General features: G+C 39.3%; 2 protein-coding genes across 4 annotated transcripts; both read left to right on the top strand.

Moving 5' to 3' along the window:
- Positions 1 to 3,732: 3,732 nt before the first annotated feature.
- On the top strand, positions 3,733 to 17,704 carry nexn (nexilin (F actin binding protein); the record flags this gene model as incomplete). Of its 3 annotated transcripts, XM_083940268.1 has the most annotated exons (15): positions 3,733 to 3,854; positions 6,286 to 6,736; positions 6,883 to 7,080; positions 8,437 to 8,521; positions 8,649 to 8,797; positions 10,825 to 11,028; positions 11,139 to 11,312; positions 11,507 to 11,695; positions 12,687 to 12,878; positions 13,881 to 13,925; positions 14,252 to 14,446; positions 14,618 to 14,839; positions 15,442 to 15,630; positions 15,761 to 16,124; positions 16,281 to 17,704. In XM_083940268.1, exons 2-15 carry the CDS (start codon positions 6,335 to 6,337, stop codon positions 16,292 to 16,294), a joined length of 2,622 nt encoding a protein of 873 aa, XP_083796394.1. In that variant the 5' UTR covers positions 3,733 to 3,854; positions 6,286 to 6,334. The 3 variants fall into 3 exon arrangements, with proteins under 3 accessions (XP_083796394.1, XP_083796393.1, XP_083796395.1); XM_083940267.1 differs by lacking the exon at positions 16,281 to 17,704 and having other exon boundaries at positions 15,761 to 16,144; XM_083940269.1 differs by lacking the exons at positions 13,881 to 13,925; positions 16,281 to 17,704 and having other exon boundaries at positions 15,761 to 16,144.
- A 1,071-nt stretch (positions 17,705 to 18,775) lies between these two features.
- Positions 18,776 to 24,649, top strand: mindy4 (MINDY lysine 48 deubiquitinase 4; the record flags this gene model as incomplete). The annotated part of the gene is made up of 18 exons (XM_083910968.1): positions 18,776 to 19,008; positions 19,683 to 19,802; positions 19,894 to 20,117; positions 20,207 to 20,480; positions 20,585 to 20,838; positions 20,954 to 21,006; positions 21,113 to 21,231; positions 21,323 to 21,439; positions 21,547 to 21,638; positions 21,839 to 21,943; positions 22,193 to 22,256; positions 22,631 to 22,696; positions 22,789 to 22,856; positions 22,993 to 23,056; positions 23,305 to 23,466; positions 23,960 to 24,140; positions 24,336 to 24,414; positions 24,601 to 24,649. The coding sequence occupies exons 1-18, from the start codon at positions 18,913 to 18,915 to the stop codon at positions 24,647 to 24,649; spliced, it is 2,187 nt and encodes a 728-aa protein (XP_083767094.1). The 5' UTR covers positions 18,776 to 18,912.
- Between the last annotated feature and the right edge of the window lie 2,423 nt (positions 24,650 to 27,072).

Here is a 27,072-nt window from a genome sequence, read left to right as displayed (position 1 = left end):
TTGACAGTTGAGGAGGAAAAACACATTCATCCTTTCTTCATAATATCTGCAGATTAAGACCAAAACAAAAAATCTCCAGTATATTTAAACTCTATATGTGAGGCCAGAGCATGTGACCAACTGTTGAGTGGTGCACAATATAGGAATCTTTGATAATGCAGGGGTTGAGGTTGTTAAGGGATTGTGGTCAGTCATGGATGGCACCACTGTTAACAGTCTCTCTCTCTCTGTGGTAGGCTGCTCTGTCAGCAAGCCAGTAATGCAGAGTAATGTCTTGCTGAAGCCAAAGCCTGTTAGTTGAGAGGACTGACATTAGTTTTGTGAATACTGCACACAAGGACACTAGATCATTAGACCATTTCAGACCACATCAAATATAGACCAAAATATTATTTCCATTCCAATAAAAAACATTATTAAAAGTATTTCATGTCTGAAAAGTAATACGAAGAAGTAGTGTTACCCATACCCTGTATGTTTTACAAATTTGTTTAAACTTGTTAAATGTTCTACAGTACATGTTTTTATTTATTTGCGACAGTTGTTCCATAAATGGACTACTTTTACTTTAACCCAATGATATTTTGCATTATTCCTCACTCATTTTTTCTTGAACACGCAAATTCATGCAAGATCATGCTGACTCTCTCTTATTTAAACATTTTCATAGATATGTATTTATTAATTTTTGCTCTTTGCATAATTCCAACTGTTTTAATGTCAACCAAATCTTTAAATTTGAGTGTTTTTAATTTGATAATTAGTGGGTTTGTTATTTCTCTATACTAATTGCTTTATTGTATTTTACTGTAGTTTTTTTTTAATTTAAAAAAGCATATTGTCTTTCACTTAAAAATGGCTTGTGTGTGTTGGTAAGAGTGTGGTCTGCTCCGTCTCTACAGGTGACAGGTGCCACCTGTTCTGTGCTGGGGTGGCTTTTTCTCCTTATAACAGCGGTCAGCAGTCACAGCTGAGTAATGATGATGTGTATTCACTGCCTGTGTAGTTCAAGAGACAAACATCTAAAATATATTCTGATGTTGGAGAAACAAGACAGTCTAAGGTAAAAACATGTTTACTTGTTCTTTATGTATTCAAAAGAATAATAGCATAAAATCCTTTTTTTTTTTTAGATTGAAAGGTCTGGTCAGTCATTTCAGCAGGACTTTTTTTTTAGCCTTAGTTAACCCTGTATAACTGGGCAGCTGCAGGGCAACAGAGAGGGACATTACAGGGTGGTAGAGTTCATCACCTATGGGGTCTGGTCACAGTCTAGTCTGGTTAGCACGTGCAGGCCTTCAGCAAGAACACAACAGTGAGTCCTTACACTCCATACTACACTTACAAAGCCATGCTTGATGTTGTTGCGTGCCTGGGAAATATATATTAGAAATAATGTGAAAGAGTTTTATGACAGTGGCATTAGGATGTCTATAGGCAGGAAGCTGTACATTAGTGAGGAGTCAGAGATGCTTTCACCTTGTTTTTGTTTGTGACATGGTGCTTTATGGATGATTTGTTGATAATATATGAAGTGTGATTGGTGTATTTAGAGAGAGCGTTATTATTCACAGGTAATGTGGTCTGAGAGTTAGTACTTGCTGGGACTGTTTGAGTAGAGGTTTGGACAGCTGATATTGGTTTGCCCATCCACCAACACATGATACAGTTTTGACCTGCTGAGCCAGTCTACTGGAGCTTCAGCAGGGGTGTGTGGGCTGTACCACCACAAAAATATTCATAGGGGTGTCAAGGCTGCAGCAGCTGAGGCTAGAGCCCAGTCTGACTCAGGTTAGCTGTCTTTACAGTGTTGATAAGTTGCCACAACTGTGGTGCTATTTAAAGCAGTCCCCCTTGTTGTATTTGATGCCCAGAACAGAGTTGCCCTGAGAGTTCACAGAACAGACCCCCATCCACTTTATGCCTTAGCAGGAAGTGAATAAATGACTGAAAAAAAGCCTCTCCAAAAACACTGACAGGTCTGTCAGGTGCAGAAAGGCTGAGCAATTTCATGCAACATAATTTCTTCTGATGTTCAATGTAACTTTTAAAAGGCAAAATTCATATTTGCTCACAAAATCACCAAAAACAAAAAAAGTAGTTCCACGCTAGCTTCCAGGAAGTACAATGAGCTTGAAGTGTATTGGCTGGCAGTCAATGTATTATATTATAGCCACTCTTGGATTTGTTTTGTACCATCAGATAAATTGCATGCACCCATATTTTTACTTTTCGCTACCTTCCAGTAGTCTTTGTGTTCATTCATTTAAGGAATTCCCATTTTTTGTCTTTATTTCCAGCAGTGATGCTCTGGCTCTCAGATTTCACTTCTACAGTATTAGCCGGAGGAGCCTGGACCCTCTTGTTGGGGGTTTCCCCAATGCCTCATCACCTCTAACTCAACATAGTGAGCATTTCTGAGCTTATGTAACGTTTACTGTTTATCCCGACATACACTTCTAACCTGTCAAGTAGTTTCACATGATCATTTTCAAGTGAATCCTGTAATAGTGTGCCAAACCAGTTTTTTTTTTTACATTACAGATGATTATCTAGGCAGAGCTGAAAAGTATCTGACAACAAGATCAATAAAGGGGTGTGCCACCGCTCAAAAATCTCATTCCTAGAATACTTGAAAGGGGTCTTTGCTTAGTGGATTTTCTGCATGCGGCCTGTTCAGTGAGTCAGCAGCTGCACATGTAGCCATCGGAGCAGACAAAATGTGTCTGCTGCCGAGTTTCTATTTACATCCACCAACAGTGAGAGAACCACTTTCTCATCTTAGTTTAAAAGATGACTAGCCCATCAAAACTCTGTGTGATAAGCCACTGTATAGTTCCCAAAATGTGTGATATGTAGGAAAAAAGATGTGACCGTGCTGGAAAACTGTTTTTGTGCAGCTTGATGACATGAGTTCCAACCGTCATTGCATAGCAGAGTGACGGCAAAATCTAGGTTAGGCCCTCTTAACTGATAAGTCAGGAATCTTGGCTCAAACAGGCCAACAAGCAGATAATGATAATGTCTCTGCATTTAGGGGAGTCCTCCCAAACAGACATGACCAGAAAAGTGTCCAGTTTCTCTTGTGTGAAATGTGAATTAATCAGACGATATAGGAGAGTAAACAACATATAAACACATGAGGTAGCTTAATGACACATGTTTCTGCACAAAACTACTGCCTTACATTAGACGATACAATCAATTAATCCTCTAACAGCAAAAACACAAACAAAAAAAATGTAGCTTATATTTTATACAGTAAGACTTTAACAATGATACTGTAGAAAGTACTATGGTCACTATAAACTCACTGATATCATTACGTAAACTTAAAAATTGCAGATACACTATGCACTATCAAGCTCTATCATGGAGATGTTAAAGTGATATAACAAAATAAAAAATACCTCTCATCATCACTATAACCACTTTACTTAATAACCTGATTAAAATGAATACAGATGTGTAAATCCCTGCAAATAAACCATTAAAATACAATAATAGGCTCTAATTGCCCGTGCGAAATTGTTAGTGATACTTAAAGACAATTATCAACCGTGGGCCTATTTATGCAGCTGCAACTGCAAATGATCTGGATGAGACTGTGGGGGTGTGCGCGCACGAGGCAACAGCTGAACCTGCGGCAGGCGCGTGCGGAATGCAGTATCCGGTAGAAAGTAACGGTACTTTTATGGAAACGGATCACCGACACGCAACCAGCAGCCAGTCGAGTGGGTGCACCGGGTAGTCGCGTCTCGGATTGTTCTGCGTTCATTTACTTCTGTTTTATATCGACCCAAAGGATTTCGTTGTTGTTGTTAAAAACAGGAGGACAACAGCACATTACAGAGGTAAACAACCAATTTTAATAGATTATGTTGGGAGGGCAGATTTGTTCACCATGATGTAGCAAGGTTAAAGCTGTGTGTATTTAATGAGATGTTGTCTTAAATAGATTCTACATTTTCATTTAGGCACACACCACTCACATCAGTTATCTTAAAGGTATATGTACACTTTATTTAATTGATGTTTATTATTGTGGTTATAGTAACAGGTAACATAGTAGGCCTAGTTACAATCCATGTCCACAATAGCCTCTGTTATCAGACATACAGAAACAGATAGAGAAGATAGAGAACAAACTGAAGGCTGTAATTCAGAGAGATAGATAACCACATTTATATATTTGTAGTCTACATGTGTCACACACTGGCATGACATATTGTGCCAGCTGAGTACAGAAATAGGACATCACCACCCAAATCTAAAGTCTGTCCTGTATCTGGATTTTTGTAAGTTCAGTGTTTATTTTCCAATGACACTGAATACGTTTAAAAAAAATAACCAAATGATTAATTAGATATATTTGCACATAGCTAGCACTTTCCACATCACCCCGAATAAATAGTTAATAGTCTATCCTTCATAATCAAATCAACTTATTATTAAAAATGACAGTTGGATATTAGTGAAATTAATGTTTATTAATGCACAACAGAGGAAACATTCTTACTGGTTACAGTCTGCAAATGGTAGGTAAGATATTGAAACAGTTGTCTCCTGACAATCACTTCTTTGGTACTGGAATGGAGATTGGAGTAAAAGTGATCTTAATCAACAAGCCACTTTTAATAATGAACATTTAGCGATATAACAAGCAATGTAAATTCAGAATTGTTTTCAATATCAGATGTACTGGCATCATTTTAAATCTCCATTTTTTATTGTTATTCTGACATAAACTCCCATTTGCGTGGATCGAAACAAAATGCCATTTGTTTTCTAGATTGTGTTGTAAAGAAGGTGTATAAAGCGTTGACTGATTAGGAACTCAAAAATCAAAAATCAATGTAAAATGGGAAAATTTACAGTAAGATAACCAGGTAAGTAGTCTGCATTTTAACGTACAGTATATTCCATTTGACAGTCAACCTCCTGATTGATCCTGTCGCTCTATGATCTTCAGACATGAATATAAAGGGTATGTGAGGACACTGATGAACAGCAACAGATTTTGGTGTTGGATGACTAACGGTCCAAACAGCTCTTGTTCATCCAGTTGTCTAGCTCTTCTTTGTCTGGCCATTTTGTCAAGGGTCTGTAGGGCGACATGTGGGTGCCAACTTGAGCTCTGTCCGACTGCCTATCACTCGTCAGAAATAGCCATGATCACATGTCCTGGACCCACAAGTAGGCTATAAATAGAGGTCAAGCTTCCATTGCACTTTTTCTTAACAGACTTGGAAGTGAAGCAACTTTCTTTGCCACTAACTTTGCTCTAGTCAATCAGTGCCTGTCGCACATTTATATCACAACACCAGACGAGGAAAATAATGATACCCCGATATAGGTAATTTCATCCCTTGATAACAATATATATCATTACATAGCTTGTTTTCTGGTAATTCAATAAATTGAGACTGTAGTAGTAGTAGTAGTATTTTAATGAGAACTGAAGTGCAAAATGAACATAATGTGCAAGTTAAGAATGTAAAGTGTTGGTCAAATGACCTAAATGTTGCTTTTACACATTTCAGTTGTTGGTTTTTCAACATCATGATAGAAACAATATGGGACTATATATACAGTATATATACCATAGACATTTTAATATTGTTTTGACGATATATATATATATATATATATATATATATATATATATATATATATATATATATATATATATATATATATATATATATATATATATATAGATCATCATATCACCCAGCCATATATTACAGAATAATAAATGGATTAGGAAAAGTAAAGAATCTGACCTCTCAAATGGCTGTAAAATCATTGCTTGATATTAAACAGTTAAAAACATTATAGAGATGAAACAAGTATACAAATAAACTGAGCAATAAAATCATGGATCCCTAAAAGACAGTCAAAATGACCAATTCAAGCAATAAATTGGTCACAAGTTCTCTAAGGGTAAGGGAATATTTTCTGCCATCTCTATTTAAAGGTCCACAAATGAAGGTACTGACCACTAACAGATTCAGGTGGCAGCAGTGAATGCCCTCATACATCCTGCAGTGAAATATTAGTATAAATTCTGTTTGTGTTTTTTTAAGTGCAGATCTTACCATTTTGCAAAGGACAAAAATATTATATATTTAAAAAGAAATGCAACTGATAATAATCCAATGACAATGTGATTGTTTATGTGATATGATCACATTTGTGATGTGTAGAGCGGATTAGAAATCATTCACTTGTGCATACTGCAATTAGAGAGTTAACATCTGAACCCTCCTCTTTGCTTTGCAGGTAACATCAGAACAGAGCCTGTTTGTCAACTTGTCATTGTAGTACAGACATGACTGAAGTGGCGCAGGTAGCGGCTCTAGTCGCCCACAACATGGATGATGTCACAAATGAAAGTGAAGTCAACATGGGCGAGACAGAAAACAAGGAAGATGATACGACACATGAAGAAGATGATGTGGAGGCTGATGAAGACAGCGCCGACGAGGAGAAAAATGAGGAGACGTCACAGGTAGAAGACAAAGAGCTTTGCCACGTGAACGATGAAAAAAGTAATGAGACTGACAAGAAACACATGAACGGCATGGAACACAAAGAAAATGACAAAGCAAATGAGGAAGATGAAAGCTCAGAAGCTGTTAATGGTGTAGAACAGGACACGGAGACAAAGGAGGACGCAGAATCTGACTCAAATGAAGACCAGAGTGTTTCTGATTTGGCTCTTAAGAAAAAGGTGAGTGAGGAATTTAAGAGCACAATTGATGAAAACCATTTTTGTGGATGATGTGATTCTTCTCCATGTGGATATTTCCCTTCACAGGAACCGTTTCCTCCAAATGTACAAATAATTTGATCTTGTCTCTGACTGTTAAACCCCAGAAACTCCTCCGAGCCAGAAAGCCAGTGGCTAGAAGCTACGTGCCAAATCTGACCAAAGAAAAGGGAGATGTGACGGGCAAGTTTGAGGCGATGCAGAAGGCCAGGGAGGAGCGCAGCAGGAAGAGGAACAAGGACGAGCAGCAGAAAAGGAAGGATCAATACGTCAAAGAGAGAGAGTGGAGCCGCAGGAAGCAGCAGGTCAAAGACAGATAACCCAACTAACCTCCGACTGTGACCTGCATGGCATGATGAGGCATGATGGGGTGACAAGGCTGCCAGATTGAGTGAGAATTCACTGTCTTCTACACCACACTGTGTTTTAGAGAATTAACCAGTTATTAATTCATAGTAATATTTAACTTTTGTTTGTGCACAAGCAACACTAAAGGACTGAACCCCACTCGTCCACCAATGAAGTCTCCATATTTCTAAATGCATGTTGTGCAGCCAAGCATCGTGCAGCTCATTCAACTTTACCTAAAGATTATAATCCAAATTCTACACAGTCCAAATATACGGAATTACAGTACAAGATATGATGTATTAATGCTGAAATAATTAAAATCAAATAGTCAAATGATTGAAGATCAAAGTGGAACAATTTTATACTTCTATAGAGTGCCAACACAATTGTACGCTCCTAGCATACCACGGCTGAACAGAAGCTCTGACCCAACTGTCAGTGATCAAGTTGCGTTGTAGGTAATGTAGTTTTGACAAAGAAGAAAAAAAAAAAATCCCTAAATAGGTTTAATTACTGTGAAAAACAGCCTGTTTAACATGGAGGTCAATGAGGAACTGCTCTATTATGAAACCTGCCCCTAGTGGCCAATTGGCTGTATCGGATCAACCAGGAAGTCGCTGTGGCGGGGGCTTGGTGTCATATAAGATAAGATAAACTTTACTGATAAACTTTTACTGATCACACACAGGAATAATTCATAACATATAATAACATATACTACTTTTGGGGTTTGGACTGTTGGTCTAGACAAAACAAAACATTTGGGCTCTGGGAAATTATCATGAGCATTTTTCACTATATTCTAACACATTTTTCAACTAATTGTAACAGATTAATCGATGATAAAAATAATTAGCTGCAGCTCTAGAATTAAATCATGCACAAGACATCTAGATTCCTTGGATTTATGTAATATTCAGTCATTAAACAAATGTTTTTTGGGATTTTCATCAGAAGAAAGTGAGAATAGATTTTTTTTCTAAGTTAAGACGGCTCTTCTTTGAGATTGATGTTGGTAAAATAAAGGCAGTGATATGGTGTTATGTGAGTGGATTATCAGTGATACTCAGAGAGAACAACCTCCCTGTGTAGAGCCGTGCCATAGCTGGCCGTGCTCGAGCGCCTACTGATCATCTCCTGTGCACAACACCATGGCCCAATCATATGCCCACCTGCAGGTCACATGACCTGGCTATTAGTACGGATTAGGCCCTTATTCTTGCTGGGACCAGCATGGCTCCTGAGTGGCAAAGGAGATGATCCCAGCTAAACCGTAACCTCACCACCGCTCTCTATCTTATCCGCCACAGATAAAAGAACTGCTCGCTTCCAGTGATGAGGAAGAAGAGGTGAAGCCAGCAAAGGTAGAAAAATCCTACGTCCCCAAAATCACAGGTAAGACACACACAGACACACTCACACACAGGGGTGTAAAGTGTAGGAAAGATGGATATTCAGTGAGTGATCTGGAGGTATGGAAGAGGAGGCTGAAGGCTTGTGTTGTGCTTTGTGATATCCTCAGGTAGTGTGAAGGGGAAGTTTGCAGTCATGGAAAAACAAAGACAAGAGGAAGAAAGGAAGAGAATGGAAGGAGAGAGGAAGAAGAGGGAAGCCCAGGACAACATTGAAAAAGCCAAAATAAAGAAAGAATTGGCAAAGAAAGCAGCTGAGGTAAGTAAACCTGGGCTGAATTCCTTGAACACTCTCACTGGGAAGTGGGACAACATGTCTAGAGGGTTCGGCACTGCCTTTCTGATGTGAATCGCATACTTGTGTCTGTAATGATTCAGGTAATCCTCAGCTGCCACTCGGATGAGTTATTTTAAGTGGCACTTGAGATCCAAACAGTTGGCAGACGCTCAATATTATTCTGAAACCACCAGTAGCTTTATCCTCAAAGCAATTTCAGTCAAAAACAACTGGACTGGTTGTTTGTCTAGGAAGACGTTTCACCTCTCATCCAAGAGGCTTCATCAGTTAATGTACGCATCTGACCAGGCTGGGACTGGTCACCAGTAGCTTTGTTGACACAAGTTATTATACTATGCTGTTTGAGGTAGTTTGGAATATGATGCAATAAAGATCAAATTAATATCGGAACAGAGCAGATAGAAAGCCTAACCTTCAGGCAGTGTAGTTCTTGGGATTTGTTACATAAGTATTTTTGTGCCGGACAGGCAATTACCTGCTACTTCTTTCTTCTAATCCTGCTCTAGTACAGTGAGAACAGCTGAATGTAAACAAGGACACTGTGTAGTCAACTTTATATTTTAAATATGTCTTAACTGATCTGCCTTTATCATCGTTGGGCCGTAACTACCACACAGGGGTCAAAAAATCTGTATTTTTTGGGGGGGAGTTTCCAGATTTGAGCATCCACAATTAAAAACACAGGCATTATTTAGGCTCATTTTGCAGTCTTAGATAAAATGTGTTATTGATTAATTAATTGTATCCCTGTAACACACAGCAGCAGTTTGTGTTATGGGACTGTAATTTCCATGGACGTTTCCTGTAAAGAACTATATAAGGATTATAAAATTTAATATAAGAATTATTCAAAGGGTAAACAGAGACATAGTTGTGTGCAGGTATTTAGTTTAGTCGGTTCTCTTAAAATTATAAGCCCTATTTTCAGAGGAGTTCCCTTAAAAAAACTGTTCTACTTTAATAAAACTTTGCTGAAAAGTTGAGATGGCAACTATGAAACCCCCCACACTCTCAAGTAGTAGATCCTTGTTTTGAGGTTGTGCGTGGTTGATTGAGGATGTTGACTGATGCTAATGGTGTAGACAAAATCATGAAGTGATCTCTTTGAGCAACACCATTCTCTACAAAAGAAATCCTTCTAAAGGGTGACTCCTATATTACATTACAGTGCTTTTATTTACTTATCCCTTTATATCTGTAGAGGAGGTCACATCCTAATTTCTCTGCTTGCATCATTACCACTACTAAAAAGCAGAATCAATGTCTCACGATTAAAATGAAGCCCTGACTCAATGATCTGGAAACAACTGGAACAGCACCCTTACAGCGCTGCCAGGTGTAGACAGCATATGACTGGCAACTGTTTCCCACACCTCCCTGTGACTAAATTAGCTCAAGACCTCCTTACCGTGACTGAATTAGACTCTGCTATCTTCGCCTGACACCCATACTCTGACCGACCTACTGCATTTGGTGACATTAGGCCAATACAGTTGCACCTTATCCATCCCACATGATCATATTATCATATTATATATATCATTATTATTATTATAGTGTGTGTTCTATGCGCTTAGATTGACCTGAATTTATTTTCCCTCTTACACTGAATTGTTAGTGCGTCACGTTGTCTACAAGAGCGTCTGAAAAAAAGAGTCTGATCCAGTACTTAAGTAAAAGAAACTCCATTAAAATTACACTGTGCAGTAAGTCATGCATTCAAAGTACCTCAGTAAAAATATTATAAGCAAAATGTACTTATCAAAAGTAAAAAGTACTTTTTGAAGTAGAGTAGAAGTTCAAAGTACAGTAAAATGGAACATGAAAAAAAATCTCAATTGTACTTAAATGCATTGTTATCTCTACTAAGTTACTTTCCACCACTTCCACATGATTATTTTTTTACCATTCATTTTATTTAGTGAACTTGTTACTTCAGTCCTTTGTTATATCTCAGATAATTATTTATTAAAAAAAAAACTTTTTAGGAAGGAGATGACACCATCCTGGTACGAGTGGTTCCAGCGAAGTCATCACGACCTCCGGGCAGGATCAAGATGAACTTTGAAGACATCGAGAAGAATCGAGAGGAAGAAGTGAAGAAGAAGGCAGAGGAAGAGAAGAAGAGACGGTACGATGAAAACAGACGCTCCTTCAGGGATGCCAAGCGGCGCTCAGTTGTGCAACAGGAGGTAGGAATATGAAGAAATAAACGTTATTGTCAACATATTTGTACAAAAAGGTCTTGTTTTGATTATGGATCATGGTTAAACAGTGAATTCTCTCTCTCATTTGGATGTAGGATGAAGAAGAGGCGCCCTCAGAGAGGGTGCAGATGACTCCTGGAAAGCTGAAGATGACATTTGAGGAGCTGGAGAAGGAGAGGCAGGAGCACAGGAGGAAGCAGGCTGAGGAGGAAGCCAAGCGCCGCCTGCTAGACGAGAAGAAAGCTTTCGAGGAGGCCAGGCTGGGAATGGTAAACCAAACTTCAAAATGTAACATTCATTTCTATGGAAAGTTGCACATTTTATTTTTGTATCCTTGTATCCTGATGCGAAGAAGAATTAAGTCATTATTATTTTATAACAAGTACTGAATGTCGTTGGTCGATGTTTGAGCTGTTGTTGAGCTGACCTAATCAGTGCATATAATACGTTTACCTGTTATCAGGGAGAAGATGAGGAGGACACTCAGCCAGCTCAGGAAGACAAGGAGGAGGTCAGACCTGGAAAGCTGAGGTTGAGCTTTGAGGAGCTGGAAAGGCAGAGGGTAGAAGAAGAGCGCAAGAAAGCCGAGGAGGGGTACAAGAGACGAATGGAGGAGGAGAGAAGAGCTTTCGCTGAAGCCAGGAAGAGCATGGTCAGTGTGCTTTCCATACATAAATTTAAAATTCAATACGAAAAATTAAGTGAACTCAGAAAGCTTTCCTAGCTTATGAAAATTAAATTGCAGTATAAAAATCTCCATTTTCAAACAAACCTGGTTGTAAAATCATTATAAATTATCTTAGGTCTGATGCCTTGAAGGAATAGTTACATATTTAGAGAAATGCGCTTATTCACTTTCTGGTGGAGAGTTAGGTGATAAGATTGGTACCACTGTTATATCTGTATGTAAAATATAAGGCAGCAGCCAGTTAGCTTAGCTTGTCTTAAACACTGGAAACAGGGGAAAAGGCTATCCTGGCACTGTCTAAAGGTAACAAGATCAACCTACCTACACCTAATAATCCTCACCAATTAACAATCTGTACAAAAAGAAGTGTAAAAAAACAACAACAATTCAACTTTTAAAAATACAAGTTCACAAGTTCCATTTTAAGGCATCATATTTCATGGATCGGAGCAGTAATTTCCTTAAATCTGTGCTGGTTGTCTGGCAACTGCTCACAGCAACAACAAAAAAAAATAGTCACACTCATAACCCAATGTACAATTTTGCATTGTCATTTTAACACTTAAACAAGATATATAGTTTCAATCAGTGGGCTTTAATGGCAGTGAGAGGAGGATTTTGTTAGCTTTAGACAGAGCCAGGCAAGTTTTTTCCTCCTGTTTCCAGTCTTTGTGCTAAGCTGGTAAGCTAACCAGCTCCTGGCTGTATAGTTTATATTAGTATATTTATCAGACAGATATAAAAGTAAAGTCAAGCTTCTCGCCTAACTCCCCACCAGAAATCGACTTAACGTATTTCCTTAAGTAGTTTTCACCTGAACTAGCGGTCCGTGGCACAAACTTTGTCCCACAAATAAGAGGTGCCTTACTTTGAAAGGTCAAACAAAACTGACAAAAGATGATTACACCAGCCATCAGCCAGTACTCAAAGCTTACTTTGCTGTGCTCTTACTCAGCTTGTCGATGAGGATGACGAGGTGCTGATGGCCTTACTGAACCTGGAGGGCAGTAAGCCGGGGAAGATATGCGCCAGTTTTGAGGATCTGGAACGCCAGAGAAGAGAGGAGGAGCAGAAGAAGGCAGAGGAGGAGGCCAAGAAGAGACTGGAAGAGGAGAAGAAGCTCTTTGCTGAGGCCCGCAAGAGCATGGTTGGTCTACATGACACAGTGACCAAACATTATACTTTATGCATGTATTTTAGAAAACATGGCAATTTTTGGTGCTCAGGTTTGGACTTAATTGGCTGCTGCTGAGCTGCTGAGCTTTCCCTTGTAGAGGCATCCCACTGTTGAGGAGAACATTAAAAACTTGTGCATTATAGCAAAACATTAAATTACCCATATACATACTTTAAGTATATTATGCATGTCATTATAAACAAATATCAGCTTCAACTCATACGTTCAGACTGTATTTTGGCCCAAAAAAAGATTACATAAAAGCTTCTCGCTCTGTTTTGTTTTTTAACATGTAGCACTTAAAGCAGATGCTTATTTGAATTAATTGTATCAAAGACAAAGATAAAGATAAGCTATAACTAAAGATTTCTAGCTGCGCCAAGGGAATGGGGAAGGGAATATGAAATGGTATACACTCTCTTTCTCCTAAGTGGGTATGGCCTCATTTGGAAGTCTAGTGAACGTCATGCACAATGTATTTATATTTTCTTTTGCTAACATTTGGTATTTTTACAGCTTTCAACTTCCATATTTAGCATTACAAAAATGAGTTAGGAGGCACCTGTGAGCGTTTGTTGCTGAGATAGAAATAGCTCTTGAACAATGTAAATTTTTTCCTGATTTACTTTGGTGAATATGGGTTCACTTTTCCCAGTCAATTCACTCTGGACCTGCCGCTAGTCTCCCAAATAGGCGTGGCAGTGTCGAAACACACGATACAGATGCAAGAAATGACTCTAAGTTGCGCTCGCTCAATTTTTAGGTGGTATCTTCATGGTTGAATCTACTTATTTGAAAATTAATTAAATGTAATGTTCATCAAGCTTTCACCTATTTTAACTCATCACACTGACCCTGTTTAATTGCGATCGATAACTGGATTCTAATTGGATGAATGTACTGTATATCATTCTGATTGGCTCAAATGGTACACCTGCATTGCTGTTCCCTTGTCCAAATTATTTCTTTAAGAACCCTGGCCTGGATCAGGAAAAGTCTGCATATGGAGATGAAACAGTAAGATATTTTTCTATTTCGAGTGTGTATTTTTTTTTTTACAAAGAAATAAGTAGGAAGTTATTCATAAAGTATTCTATCATGAACATATCCCCTATAAGCAGAAGGAAACAAGGTCTATGATGAAGATTTAGGGTGGGATGCATGTTGTTTTTAAATGCTGTGCAACAATAAGAATGGCTCCTGCTTAGTGTTTGATGGTTTTATGACGTGAGGTAGGGTAAGTAGTTGGACTTTTGTTTGTTGTTTTGCTCTATTGTGGACATGAAACTGGTGCAGATAGTTACGTCACTCCCATACAGAAGTGTCTTCCTGTGTGTGTACAGGTACTGGATGAGGAAGGAGAGATGGTGAAGAGTGAATCTCAGGAAGCACTGCACCCCAGAAAGCTGGAGATGAACTTCGAAGAGCTACTGAAAGAGAAGGAGGAAGCTGAGAGGAGACGCAAAGCAGAGGAACGCAAAAAGAAAATGGAGCAGGAGAAGCAGGAGTTTGAACAACTCAGACAAGAGATGGGTGAGGTCAGTTTGGAACAGACGGAGATGTATGTATGTGAGGACATACATACAGTATTTTCCTATAATCGCATACATGACATATCTTAATGCAATGACAAATGTAACACCACATTTTTTTTCATTCCACATTCTGATTTCTTAAAAAAATACAACAAATTGGCTTTGATCCAACAGGATGAAGTGAATGAAAGCTCAGATGTTGTGAGCAAAGAGTATGAAGAACTGACCAAGCTTAAGAGGACTGGCTCCATCCAGGCCAAGAACCTCAAGTCCAAATTTGAAAAGATCAAGCAGCTGACTGAAGAGGAAATTCAAAAGAAAATTGAGATGGAGAGAGCACGGAGGAAGGCTGTTGATGATGAAATTAAAGAGAGAGAAGCTGAGAGGTTCCAGGAGGTAAGACGTATTTACATCATTAACTTAAGGTGTTAAAGGTCCCATAGTGTAAAAAGTTAGATTTCCATTTCTTTTTTGATCATCAAGCAGGTCAGGGTGCTTTATAAATACTGTGAAAGTATCCAAATACTTAATCCACAGAGAAATGCACACAGCCCATATCCAGAAACTTTGTCTTTAAACGAGCCGTCAGGACTTCTGAACGGTTGTGATGTCACAACTTTAATATATAAAAGGTAGAAAGTTCTGCAACAGTGCCGTTACAGTCATCACCCGGCTGCAAAAACAGTGCAGAGGCCAGGCAGATGTTGAAAAGTTGGAAATGCTGACCAATCAGAGCGGACTGGGCCTTTTGGGGAGGGGGGCTTAAAGGGAGAGGCTCTAAAATGGAGTATTTCCGACGAGGGTGAATACAGGTATATTCAGACAGACACTGTGAGAAAAATAATGTGTTTTTGAACATTAAAGCATGTAAACATGTTCTAGGAACCTGAAAATTAGAATCAAATGGGACCTGAAAAATGATGTCCCTCCTATTTTCGAATTTTCCATCAATGTACGAGTATCTCAGTGTCACATATTATAATTGCTGTGTTTTTCAGGAGGATGAGGAAAGAGAAACAACTCTAGCGAGGGCCGAGGAATCGCCATTCAAACAGAAGGTGGATATGAAAGCCCGATTCCAACAAATGGCCAAAGCCAGAGAGGACGAGGAGAGGAGAAGGATAGAGGAGCAGAAGCTACAGAGGATGCAGTTTGAGCAGCAAGAGATTGATGCGGCCCTCCAAAAAGTAAATCTTCTATGTTCCTGACCATATATGCAAGATAATCCCTTATGCGTAGACAACATAGCAAGACTTTTGTTTAAAGTCACTTTAACCCTGGCAACAATTTGTGATTTTTTTTGTTATCTGTTTACAGAAGAAGGAGGATGATGTGGAGGAGGAGGGTAGCATCATTAATGGCTCTGCAGCCTATGAAGATGAAGAGGATCATGCCAGATCGGGGGCTCCGTGGTTTAAAAAGCCCCTTAAAAATCAATCAGTGGTGGACTCTGAGCCAGTTCGATTCACCGTAAAGATCACCGGGGAGCCCAAGCCGGAGGTGACCTGGTGGTTTGAGGGGGAGATGCTCCAGGACTGTGAGGACTATCAGTATATAGAGAGAGGAGAGACATACTGCCTCTACCTGCCGGAGACCTTCCCAGAGGACGAGGGAGAGTACATGTGCAAGGCTGTGAACAGCAGAGGCACAGCAGCAAGTACCTGCATCCTCACAATAGAAAGTAAGACCACCTTGGTGTGATTGCATGGCTGCATGATACCTCGTATCTGGATTTCAACCTCTGTCTCTCTTTCTCTCTACGAAGTGGATCGCATGCTCCTCTTCCTCTTGAACTCAGGCAGATTTGGATAACTGCTCTTCTGTTTCTTTCTTGCAGCTTATGACTACTGATGCCCTTCCAAGTTCTGGAAACTTTCCCTGTTGTCTCTCACTCCTTTTGTAAAACTTCGTCCCTCGTGGTATGGTCAAACAGCAGAGGGAAGAAAATAGCAGTATGCTTGGCATTCCTAAGGGAGGGATACACAACACACAAAAAAACATGCAACATGTTGTTTACGTTTGTAAAGCTGCACTCCCTGTGAGAGTAGGATGATACTTGTGCCAAAAGCCGGAGGTGGGAGACTTGAGTCACATCATGACTTGACCTGAGTCAGACTTGAGTTGCAAATTCAAAGAGTTGACACTTGACTGATTTTAATAAAAGATTCAACTTGACTTGGACTTGGTATTCATGACCTAAGACTTGACTTAGACTTGACACAGATTACTCAAAAGGACTTCACTTGCAATTTTTTAGGTTTTGAGAAGTGTTGTTTTTGAAACATGATTGGGTTATTTAGTGTTACGCATGCAAACCTGGCAACCTACTGAGACGTGACAAACCAGCAGAGGCCAAAGGTGTAAGCAGGCTACAACAGTTTCAGCTGATGTTGAAAATAAAACTCCTTTCATGACCGCTGTCTTTTAACTGATTTGAATGTGGAAACAGGGATAGATCATCAGAATTGACTATGACTTAACTCACAATTTTCTCGACTTAAAGCAGGGATTCGACTTGACTCGCTTTTTTCTCACCACAGTAACTTGGGACTTGTGACTTGCACGTGTGACTTTCTCCCACCTCTGCCAAAACCGACACGATTCTTGTTCCCATGCCAAGAGTTATCTTCGCTGTAAGGCCCTTACGATATTTGTGATACTAGCTCAAAAGCGATCTTAGTACTGTATTGTAAATATCACACTTTATGGTCCATACACGGCAAACATCATGTTTGAGGCATTGAAATGTAAAAACAAGATGTGTACCAATATTAAAAAACAAGGTATGACAATATTAGTAAAACATCTTGCTTTGGTATTCTACTACTTCTATGACTCAATATTAATCAGTTTTCTGTCATTTTTGCCATATTAGTAAATGGTATTGTGATACTTGCCCAGTATTAAATCAAGGGGTAACACCACTTAATTGGAAATCCACAGTGAAGGGTCTGCTGACAATGAATTTACAGGAACATACCAATTTGAACTCGTGTACATCCTGATTTTCAACGAAACTTTTTAGTTCCAGATTAAATGTTTTTAAACGGCAGCATATAAAAAAGATGAATGTGTTGATTTTTCATGCACCAAACCCCCTTTTTTTCTTTTGAGTTAAATGTAAAACTCTTGATGCAGTTGTCATAACTCAGTTGTGCTGGACAGTAGGTAACCGTTTTATGGTTTGATAATGAAAAATAAACATAGGCTAGCCTGAATATTTGTCATATATTATAAATGAACATGTTTTAATAAAATGAACAAAACAACATCTATTTGTGGTGTCCTCAATTGTTGTATGTAAAAGACTTGAATAACTGCTGGTCACTATATTATATTGCACATTTAACAAAATCCTAATGTGTAGTCACTGTGTAGTCCCTGCTTCATACAGTCTCACGCCAGGTGTGTCCAGTAATCATCAGGATTTAGCCTACTTTGCAAAATAAAATCAATGCATGCAGAAATGAGGAAACAAGAGACCAAGGTCATGTTTGGCTAGTTTGTCCACGAAAGAGTGGACAAACTAGCCAAACAACCTGTTGAAAAGAAAACGGACACACATATTAGTCTCAAAATCCGAAGTCAAAGTGCATTGTATGGAAGAAAATCTATAAAGAGTAACAGCAGCACTGGGATCAGGAGGTAAAAGTTGCAGTAACAGTTGCAGTTGCGTTCAATTCAAAAAAGAGCAGCGGAGGACATAGAAAAGAGGAGACAATCATGACTCTATAGGTTAAGAACAGGACACTGAACAGTAGGTTACACTTCACGTTCATTATAGGGAAGCATCCAACTGTTGGATCCGATCCGTGCTGGAGCCGATCCCAGCTGACATCGGGCGTGAGGCGGGGTACACCCAGGACAGGACGCCAGTCTATCGCAGGGCCCATAGAGACGAACAGAGACAGACAACCATTCACACCTACGGGCAATTTAGAGTCATCAATCAACCTGGATTCCTGGATTCGAACCAGGAACCCTCTTGCTGTGAGGCGACAGTGCTAACCACCACACCATTATTTATTTATTTTTCACAGATTTATCATTACTATTAATACGATGCATTCATGTAAATATAAACTTTCAGACAGATTTTACTGGGGGAAAAAACGTTGGAAAGATTATCACCCAGTTTGGCGGACTCCCTGCAGTAACTCTGAGCACCAACTGTTGAAGATCTCTGCTGTAGGAACGAACTCCAGGAGGTGGCAGTAGTGCAACATTAAGGATCCAAGCGGTCAGTTTAAAACCCAAAGAAGAAGAATCCGCTGCCAGCGTCGTCATGGTAACGCAAAGGCCCTTTGCTGAACAACAGTTCCGAAAGATACACGCACGGTTTCACCATCTCTTACACGTAGTGGAGGTCTCTGGTTGCAGCGAAGCACATCCCACAGCCTTGTTATGGTCCATTAGCCGGTTAACTAAAGGCTAACTGGAGGAGCAGCTTCTTATTATTTATCTAACGTATGTCAGAAACACAACCGGGACGCGTTCCCACCACCATGGACGTGTCAGTTGAAGAGGTGTCTTCGTCCGTTGTACGGGAATATCTGAGTCGAAAGGTAAGCTAACTAACGTTAACGGCTCAGTGCTCGACTGCAGACCGTTACCCGGAGCTAAGGTAGCTAGCGTTAGCCCTGGCTTAGCTATTCAGGTGTTACTTTAAATCTTTCTGTAGTCACAACCGACGACATTTGATGGTCTGCAGCAGAGATCACAGAGGGGGTCTGCCAAATTGTTTTATAATCTTTTCAATGTTTTATTTTTCTTCAAAAATGTCTGAAAATATTTAACATGAATGCAATGTATTATAAGCAAAGATAATTTTACACAAAGTATATTTACATGTCCTTGATTATATTATTAAGTTAGCCATGCACAGATACAATTCAGCTCAAGGATTCAACGTGCCTTCCAAATTTGTGTTTAACATAAATTTACATCAATGTTAATAATAATCATTGTACTATCTTTGTATTGTATAAAGAGCTGCGTGTGCAGGCTTTAGTCCGCCCTGGCTGTTAGGCCCAATTGAATATGCAACTCAGTACAATATTTGTAGTAGGGGGTCCCTGCTTTGTTTCTTTCAGCTAAGGGGTCCTTGGCCTAAAAAAACATGAAGACCCCTGGACTTCATTGTAATAGCTGCAGCTACCATTACAATGTTTGATAAAAACAAACAAGTTAAACACTTGGAGTGTCACAGAATACGATGTCAAACACTGTTGTTGTACAGGGGCTGAAGAGGACAATTGCCTGTATGGATGAGGAGCATCCACGCACGGAGAACAGTATCAACAACAGATCACACCTGAGGCAGATTCTTAACATTGATGGTCTCTACAGAAAGAATAAAGTAAGTCCTGCAGCTGGGGATTGGCTGCTGCTTTTCAAGTGGATATCATAAACAAAAGGAAAGTATGTTGCTGACTTCTCTGACACTGCAGGCTCAGACCTCCCCCCTGAAGACATTGCTGGAGATTATTGTAAAGCATCACATTGAAGGCCTTAAGAATGACAAGATCACCAGCAGCGAATGTGATCCCCTGCAGTCTGCTCGAACTATGAGCTTGATTGCTAATTCAACCGCAGTGGAACCAATAGTGATGAATGATACAGAGACAGAGGACAGCACAGCAGTTTTCGTTATTAACGAACACAGGATATTAAGGTATTTTACAAGTTTTTTTTTTATTATTGTTTTGTGCTGTTTTGACTCTTTGAAAATTGGTTTGAACATGTGATTTATCTCTCTCACAGGTCAGGTATAGGAGAAAGCTGCCCTTCTCAGCCTGTACATACGTCATTAGTGCCTGAGACTGACAGACTGTCCAGTCGAAATCAAACAGGTTTCTGGGCTTATGACTCAGAAAACCAAAAAGGCCAGCCACAGATGTCTTCCCTTCAGGATAATGAGGGATTCATCAGAAGAGACCCAGAAAAAAACACTTCAATCACTGAGAGAACACAAAGGAACAGAACGAATCGAATTAGACGTGGCATGATGGCTGGGCCAATAGCTAGCACACCTCAGGTACTGGACTACTGATGAAGATCTTGAAAACATATTGAACCCATGTTCATAATATTATTCATATTCATCCTACCCTGTTCTATCAATGATGTTTTTTCTTTTAGGAATCAAACATAAAAAGGCAGAATCGAAGGCTAGAAGTGTCGCAGCTGCTCCTCAGAAAAGAAGAAGAAAACGGGCAGTCTCCGACTGGGCTTTTTGGGACTGACATACATCAAAAAAGCTCAGAAAGCAGCCTAACTAAAATCAACACAGCTGACTGCATAGGGGTGCAGTCAGAGTTTTGGAATGCACCAGAGAGAGTGCAGAGGGAAAACAGCTTTGAAAAAGTGCGACAAGACATACCGAAGACTACAAGGTAATACCTTTAAACTGCTAATATTATGTGCCTGTGGCAACTTCAGAGTTTTATATTCTTATACTCTAGGTAATTTTCCTGCCATACGTTTATGTACGTTTTGTCTGTTTTGTAGAGTAAAGTCTTCGCCAAATGTGACTGATTTGGATGTGTCTGAGATGGTTTTAGGTAAGTACTTAATGTATAGCAAAGAGGCCACATATAATTGGCTTTGCCTTTTCTGATTTGTTGCATCGTGTTTGTCAAAGATGATGGTGTGTGAATCTATTTCCAGATGACATTGATGGTGATGATGATGATGATGATCTGCGAGAACTCTTAAAACTGTCATCTCAGAGAACTGTCGCAGATCACAGCAAGGCTGGCCTTCCGATGGACCAACACACTGCCACGGTTAGTAATTTACACCTGTGTTTCTTTAGAAATGCTGCGGACATTACCAGTAGTTGCCTAGTGTTTGTTTTCTGTTTTTGTTTTTCCCCAGGAATTGAAAAGGGTTCTTCTCGGTTCCAGCCTAAATTGTTTCAGTGTTGAGTGGAGGAATCAGGGTTTCACATTCTCCGAAACACATGACCTGAGATATGGCATTGTGCAGAAAAAGGTTGTCTTAACTGTGCCATCTTGATACAATTCAGTAATTCAGAGGCTGATTTTTATTTGATGATTATTGATTTTTGGCATTATGCACCCTGTGTATTTTTTTTCTAGGGTGGTCCTTGTGGAGTTCTGGCATCCATCCAAGCCTTTGTCCTAAAGAAACTGCTGTTTGAGAAAATCGAAAGCAGTGATACAGGCCTTCAGTATGTTATCCTTCAGTTCAGAGCTTTGACTTATAGTGTTGACACCCTAGTGCCCTATTTTAATCACTTGGATGCTTTTCACAGCCATTAATTCACATCAAGGCATGCTTTGTAGCCACTTTTAAGTATTGCTTTAGGTATTAACTGTATTAATACCCTACACAACCCTACTTTTCACTAAAATGCCACTTTGTTCTCAGGAGACCATTAAGACCTTCCAGCACCACCAGAAGAAAGTGTCTTGTTTTAGCGTTGGCTGAAACACTGTGGAGGGCTGGGGACGAAAAACATGCCACAATTGCAATGTAAGATCATATTAGTATCCACTTAATCCTCTCCATCCAGGCCGATACACAAAACCTCATGTTGTTAATATTTAACTAGGTTGAATGCATGTGAATGCCTGATGGTTTGGATGGGCTCTTGTATCACCTTTAAAAGCCAAAAGTTAAATTCCCATCAGACTTGCTGATCTCAGAAACGCCTGATCTACTGCAGTATTTATTTAAGCTATTTGTGTTCTCTTTTGTTTTACCTCTTTTTCTTTCAAACAGAAATTCAGGGAGAAAGCATTTCAGCCCAAGTGGAAACTACAAATCTGAGGGAGTGCTTGAAAAGGTATAAAGATGCCACTGCATACATTCCTGCTGACGTGTGTAGCAAAGTTAGACTCAAGTTGATCAGATGGAATGCAGTTGGATTTAGCAGCATATAGACAAGAACTTTAATATTTAACATATATTTAGTATCTTCAAAATACATCAGACAAACATCCCTCAATGGTATTTTAATTTGCTGCTTTTATTTTGTTTAAATTCTGAGAATATTGCAATGCCTCAAATTGTAATGTAAGGGATTTGTTGTTTTTATTTGGAATGAATTGAATAAGTGTAGTAAACAAAGTGTTGCCATGTCAATACCATTGATTTACAAAATTTCTTTTTTTAAAAGGAAATCTTCCGTGGAAATGTTATAACCACCTTTTATTTCAGATAACATGTTTTACTGTGGATAACATCAAGGACCTGCAGTCTCTTCTGGAGCAGCATATTGATCAGGTGAGAAACTCAGTATTGACTTTCTCAGTTTAATTTTGCCTGTCAAATGTACAAAAGTACAAAATTACCAATGTTTTTGCTTTCCTCCATAGTTTGAGACTGGGGTGTTAGGATGCATACTGTTCACCATATCTGCGGTTCTCTCTCGATCTATTGAAAAGTATGTTATGCTTCTTTTTTTTAGCTCTATGACTGAACAAGATGTGCAGTATAAAAGTCACCATTAGCTAGATGATGAAACAGCACTCTTATTGTTCTATTGCTCTAATTGTTCTTTCTCTTTATTCTTTCTTTAGAGTGAGAGATGATATGGATGTGCCTACCACCACACTCATCGGAGCCCATGGCTACTGCACTCAGGTTTGTTTTTGATAAAGAATCACAACTTTTAATAAATAATAAAAGATACAGGGATTGGTCTTGATGACACTGGCTTAGGCACATACGTTTCTCTAAGTGCATGCAGGACTAAGAGCATGTACAACAAAGGGATTTCAGTGTAACACAAAACAAGACAGCAAGCGATACTACTTACTGCTACTGCTCTGTACATGAAATATATTCTGGTTGCTTGGATTAAGATTGTTTTTTGTATTTGTGTTCACCAGGAGCTAGTCAACCTGTTGCTTTCCGGCAGAGCAGTTTCTAATGTCTTTGACAATGACATGGAGTTGGACTCAGGCAATGGCAACATGACTCTACTCAAGGGAGTCAAAGTCCACTGTGACGTTGGCCTGCTGTCCTTGTTTGAACACTATAACATCTGTAAGGTGAGTGGCTTCAGTTAAAATGAAAACAACGAGACCCTGGGGCACTCTTCTCTGTAATTATGGTCACATCTGTGCTGCTTACAGCAATGTGCGCCCATGTTCTAAAGACTATTACTGGATTACTGAATAACTGAAGAAAATGGGAAGTAAGAGGCGGTTATCAGCCTGTAGCATAGTAACAATTCAATTGACCAGATGAATAAAAGGTAGGATCTGCAGGCAACAGGCCATCTAGCAGAAGCAGTCTGTTTCTGTTTGTAGTCCAAGTACAGTAGTATTTACCAATCCCGTTTGAGAATGCTTTGGCTGCATGAACGTAAACCGTCCTGATGGAGAAACTAGGTTGATCATATTGATGTCATGCAGTCATGGAACCCCTAGGCTATTGTATGACGACCAGACCACATACTGAAAGTTCCATTTAGCTGCTTTGGTTGCCTTGTATTAAATAGATGATTGTTGACTGTTGTGTTCTACTTTCTTCTATCTAAAGGTAGGAGCTTACCTGAAGACTCCCCGCTACCCCATTTGGGTGGTCTGCAGTGAAAGCCACTTCAGCGTGTTGTTTGGCCTGCAGAGGGAGCTGTTGACCAATCAGGACAAAGGCCTGGAGTTTGACCTCTACTATTATGATGGACTGGCCAATCAACAGGAAGAGATCTGCCTCACTGTCTGTATGTAACACCACTTGTCCTCAGTGCACATGTTCTTTCTTTTATGGTTATGTTTTGTGATCATCTTTTCCTAGAAATCTTAATGATCAGGGTCCTTCTCGTGTCGATGCTCGTGTAGTGTTTAGTAATTTTGCTGTTGAACTAATTGTATGCCTTAACTGAAAATGCTAATTAAGCGTTTTTGGGGATTTTTAGCTGTTGGTAAATCTGCCCTGAGCTGTCAAGATTTCGACACTGATCTCATTCCTCCACTGGAGCTCTGTATCCGAACAAGGCAAGGACCTTTTTGGCATTTCACACATTCCTACACGTGTACACCCACGTGCACAGTAATATCTGCAGATACTCATAACGAATGAGCTGTATTCAAATTCCTCACATACTCCAAATACAGCTTGTAGTTGTACTTTTCATGTTGTGTCCGGGTCAGCTCTAACTGCCTTTAATTGTTTTGTTTCAGGTGGAACAATGCATTTGTCAACTGGAATGACACAGAGCCTATTCTCTGACTGATCACATGGTTTGATGTTATTTTAGTTATGGACCATTAACTGACAAACATTTTGCATCACCAATACAGATACGATTATATACGTTTCATGAGATTTTCTTCACACTTCATGTTTAACCATATATTTTAGGCTTTCCAATCATGTCGCCTTCATAGTGAGACAGCGTTGTTCTGCCATTTGTTTACATGACTTGGTATTATACATCACACAAGTGCAGCTAGAATAACTTTATTTATAAAAACAAAGAATATAGGAAGATGGAATAGGATGGAAGGGTTTGGGCCCAAACTGGGATTTAGCATATCATGTCAGCCATAAAGTGTTGTTTAAAGTGTAAAGTATACTGTTGCCTTCAAAATAATATCTGAGATAATATAATAACTTTTTCTTTAAGGTTAAGCAATAAGCATAAGGTAACTTTTTTTAAAAATGTCCAAGCTTGGAGGGAAACTCCCTCTTTTGTTGCTGGTGAAATGTAAATAACTGGATGAATGCAGTGTTGACCACAGAGGCCTTTTACTCTTTACCTGTTCTGTTTTACATAAACATACACCAGCTCTTTGGCCATATTTCACACCCAATCAATATTACTTCTCTGCTTATTAGAAAATAATGGGATGGGATATATGATATTTTACTGATACTGATATTTGTTTGTTACCTAGTATATAATCTTGTATTACAATTTTGGTTTTAATTCAAACTGCCTTTTATGATGTACACACTTTCAATTAGATAATCTGTTAGGTTGAACTGCATTTGTTTTGCTTCAATTATAATTCTGTTTTGTTGACAGGACATTAGATTAACCGTGTGTGTGTGTGTGTGTGTGTGTGTGTGTGTGTGTGTGTGTGTGTGTGTGTGTGTGTGTGTGTGTGTGTGTGTGTGTGTGTGTGTGTGTGTGTGTGTGTGTGTGTGTGTGTGTGTGTGTGTGTGTGTGTGTGTGTGTGTGTGTGTGTGTGTGTGTGTGTGTGTGTGTGTGTGTGTGTGTGTGTGTGTGTGTGTGTGTGTGTGTGTGTGTGTGTTACTAAATAGCTTACAAGTGCCTTGATTAATTTTCACTCATGACAGACCTCTCATGTGGAACAGAAAATAAAATCATTCAATACCTCAACTGTCTCAACACAGTGATGGTTGTTTTGTGTTAATTTTTATGTTTTTTTTCATGAAGCTGTTTTTAACTGCTAAATGAATCGAAGAGAGGCTGCAAAACTGTGCAACTCGAATATAGTTGTACTGTTTATTATTGTTGGGAAAAGATTGTGAAGTCCTCTACACCAGAGCATAATCTGCCAAGACTTGTTACTTAAAAATGTAAATACTTCTGCAAACAGTTATTTTCAGTTTGACCGAGCTAAAATGTGATCTATTTGAAAGCAAAATAAATCCTAAATAGATAAATGCAACTTGAAAAACGGCGTATTCTTACCATACTGACTTTACAGATTACTTGATTCATGAGGATGGTGTTAACATACAACAAGGACTGTATTTTTTTGTAATATTGCGAAAATTAGGAACATTGTGTCTCAGAAAGATTCAGAAAAACTAGTCCATGCATTTGTTACTTCTAGGCTGGACTACTGTAACTCCTTATTATCAGGCTGCTCCAATAAGTCTGTTAAGAGTCTCCAGTTGGTCCAAAAGGCTGCTTGTGAGAACATATTTCTCCTGTATTAGCTTCTTTGCACTGGCTACCTGTAAAATCTAGAATATAATTTAAAGTCCTTCTCCTTACCTACAAAGCTCTTATTGGTCAGGCTCCGTCGTATCTTAAAGAGCTCATAGTACCGTATTACCCGACTAGATCGCTGCGCTCTGAGAATGCAGGGCTACTTGTCGGTCCTAGAGTCTCCAAAAGTAGAATGGGAGGCAGAGCCTTCAGCTGCCAAGCTCCTCTCCTGTGGAACAAACTCCCAAGTGTTATTCGGGAGGCAGACACTGTCCCCAAGAGTAAACTTAAAACTTCCCTTTCTTGATAAAGCTTACAGCTAGGACTTACGAGCCCTTAGCAATGTTGTTATTTTTAAGCTGATTTTGTTCTGCTTAATGATGCTGCTATAGGCCTAGTCTGCCGGGGGATAATACTTTTCCAGATCCTCTGAGCTTCTCTCCTCTCTGTCTGTGTCATTCATGTCTCATCAGTGCATGTTACTAATTCAACTTCTTCCCCGGAGTTGTTTGCGCTTTGTCGTCTCGCAGGTCTCTGCTGATCGTGGTGGGGCCTGCTGCCGTGGTCCTGCATGACACTTTCTGCTGTGCTTGTTTCTACTATTCTGCTGTATTAACTGCCATAACATATAAGTCATATTCACATTACTATAGATATTATTATAGTTACTGGAAGTGTGTCTGTCTCTGTCTTTGTGTCTGTCTTTGTCTCTCTCTGTCCGTCCTCCACAGAGCTGGGTCTGTCTGAC

This window comes from Echiichthys vipera, assembly GCF_963691815.1.
Source record: "Echiichthys vipera genome assembly, chromosome: 3".
Classification (NCBI taxonomy): domain Eukaryota; kingdom Metazoa; phylum Chordata; class Actinopteri; order Perciformes; family Trachinidae; genus Echiichthys; species Echiichthys vipera.
Note: the sequence above shows the minus strand (reverse complement) of the source record. Positions and strands in the feature narration are given on the sequence as shown.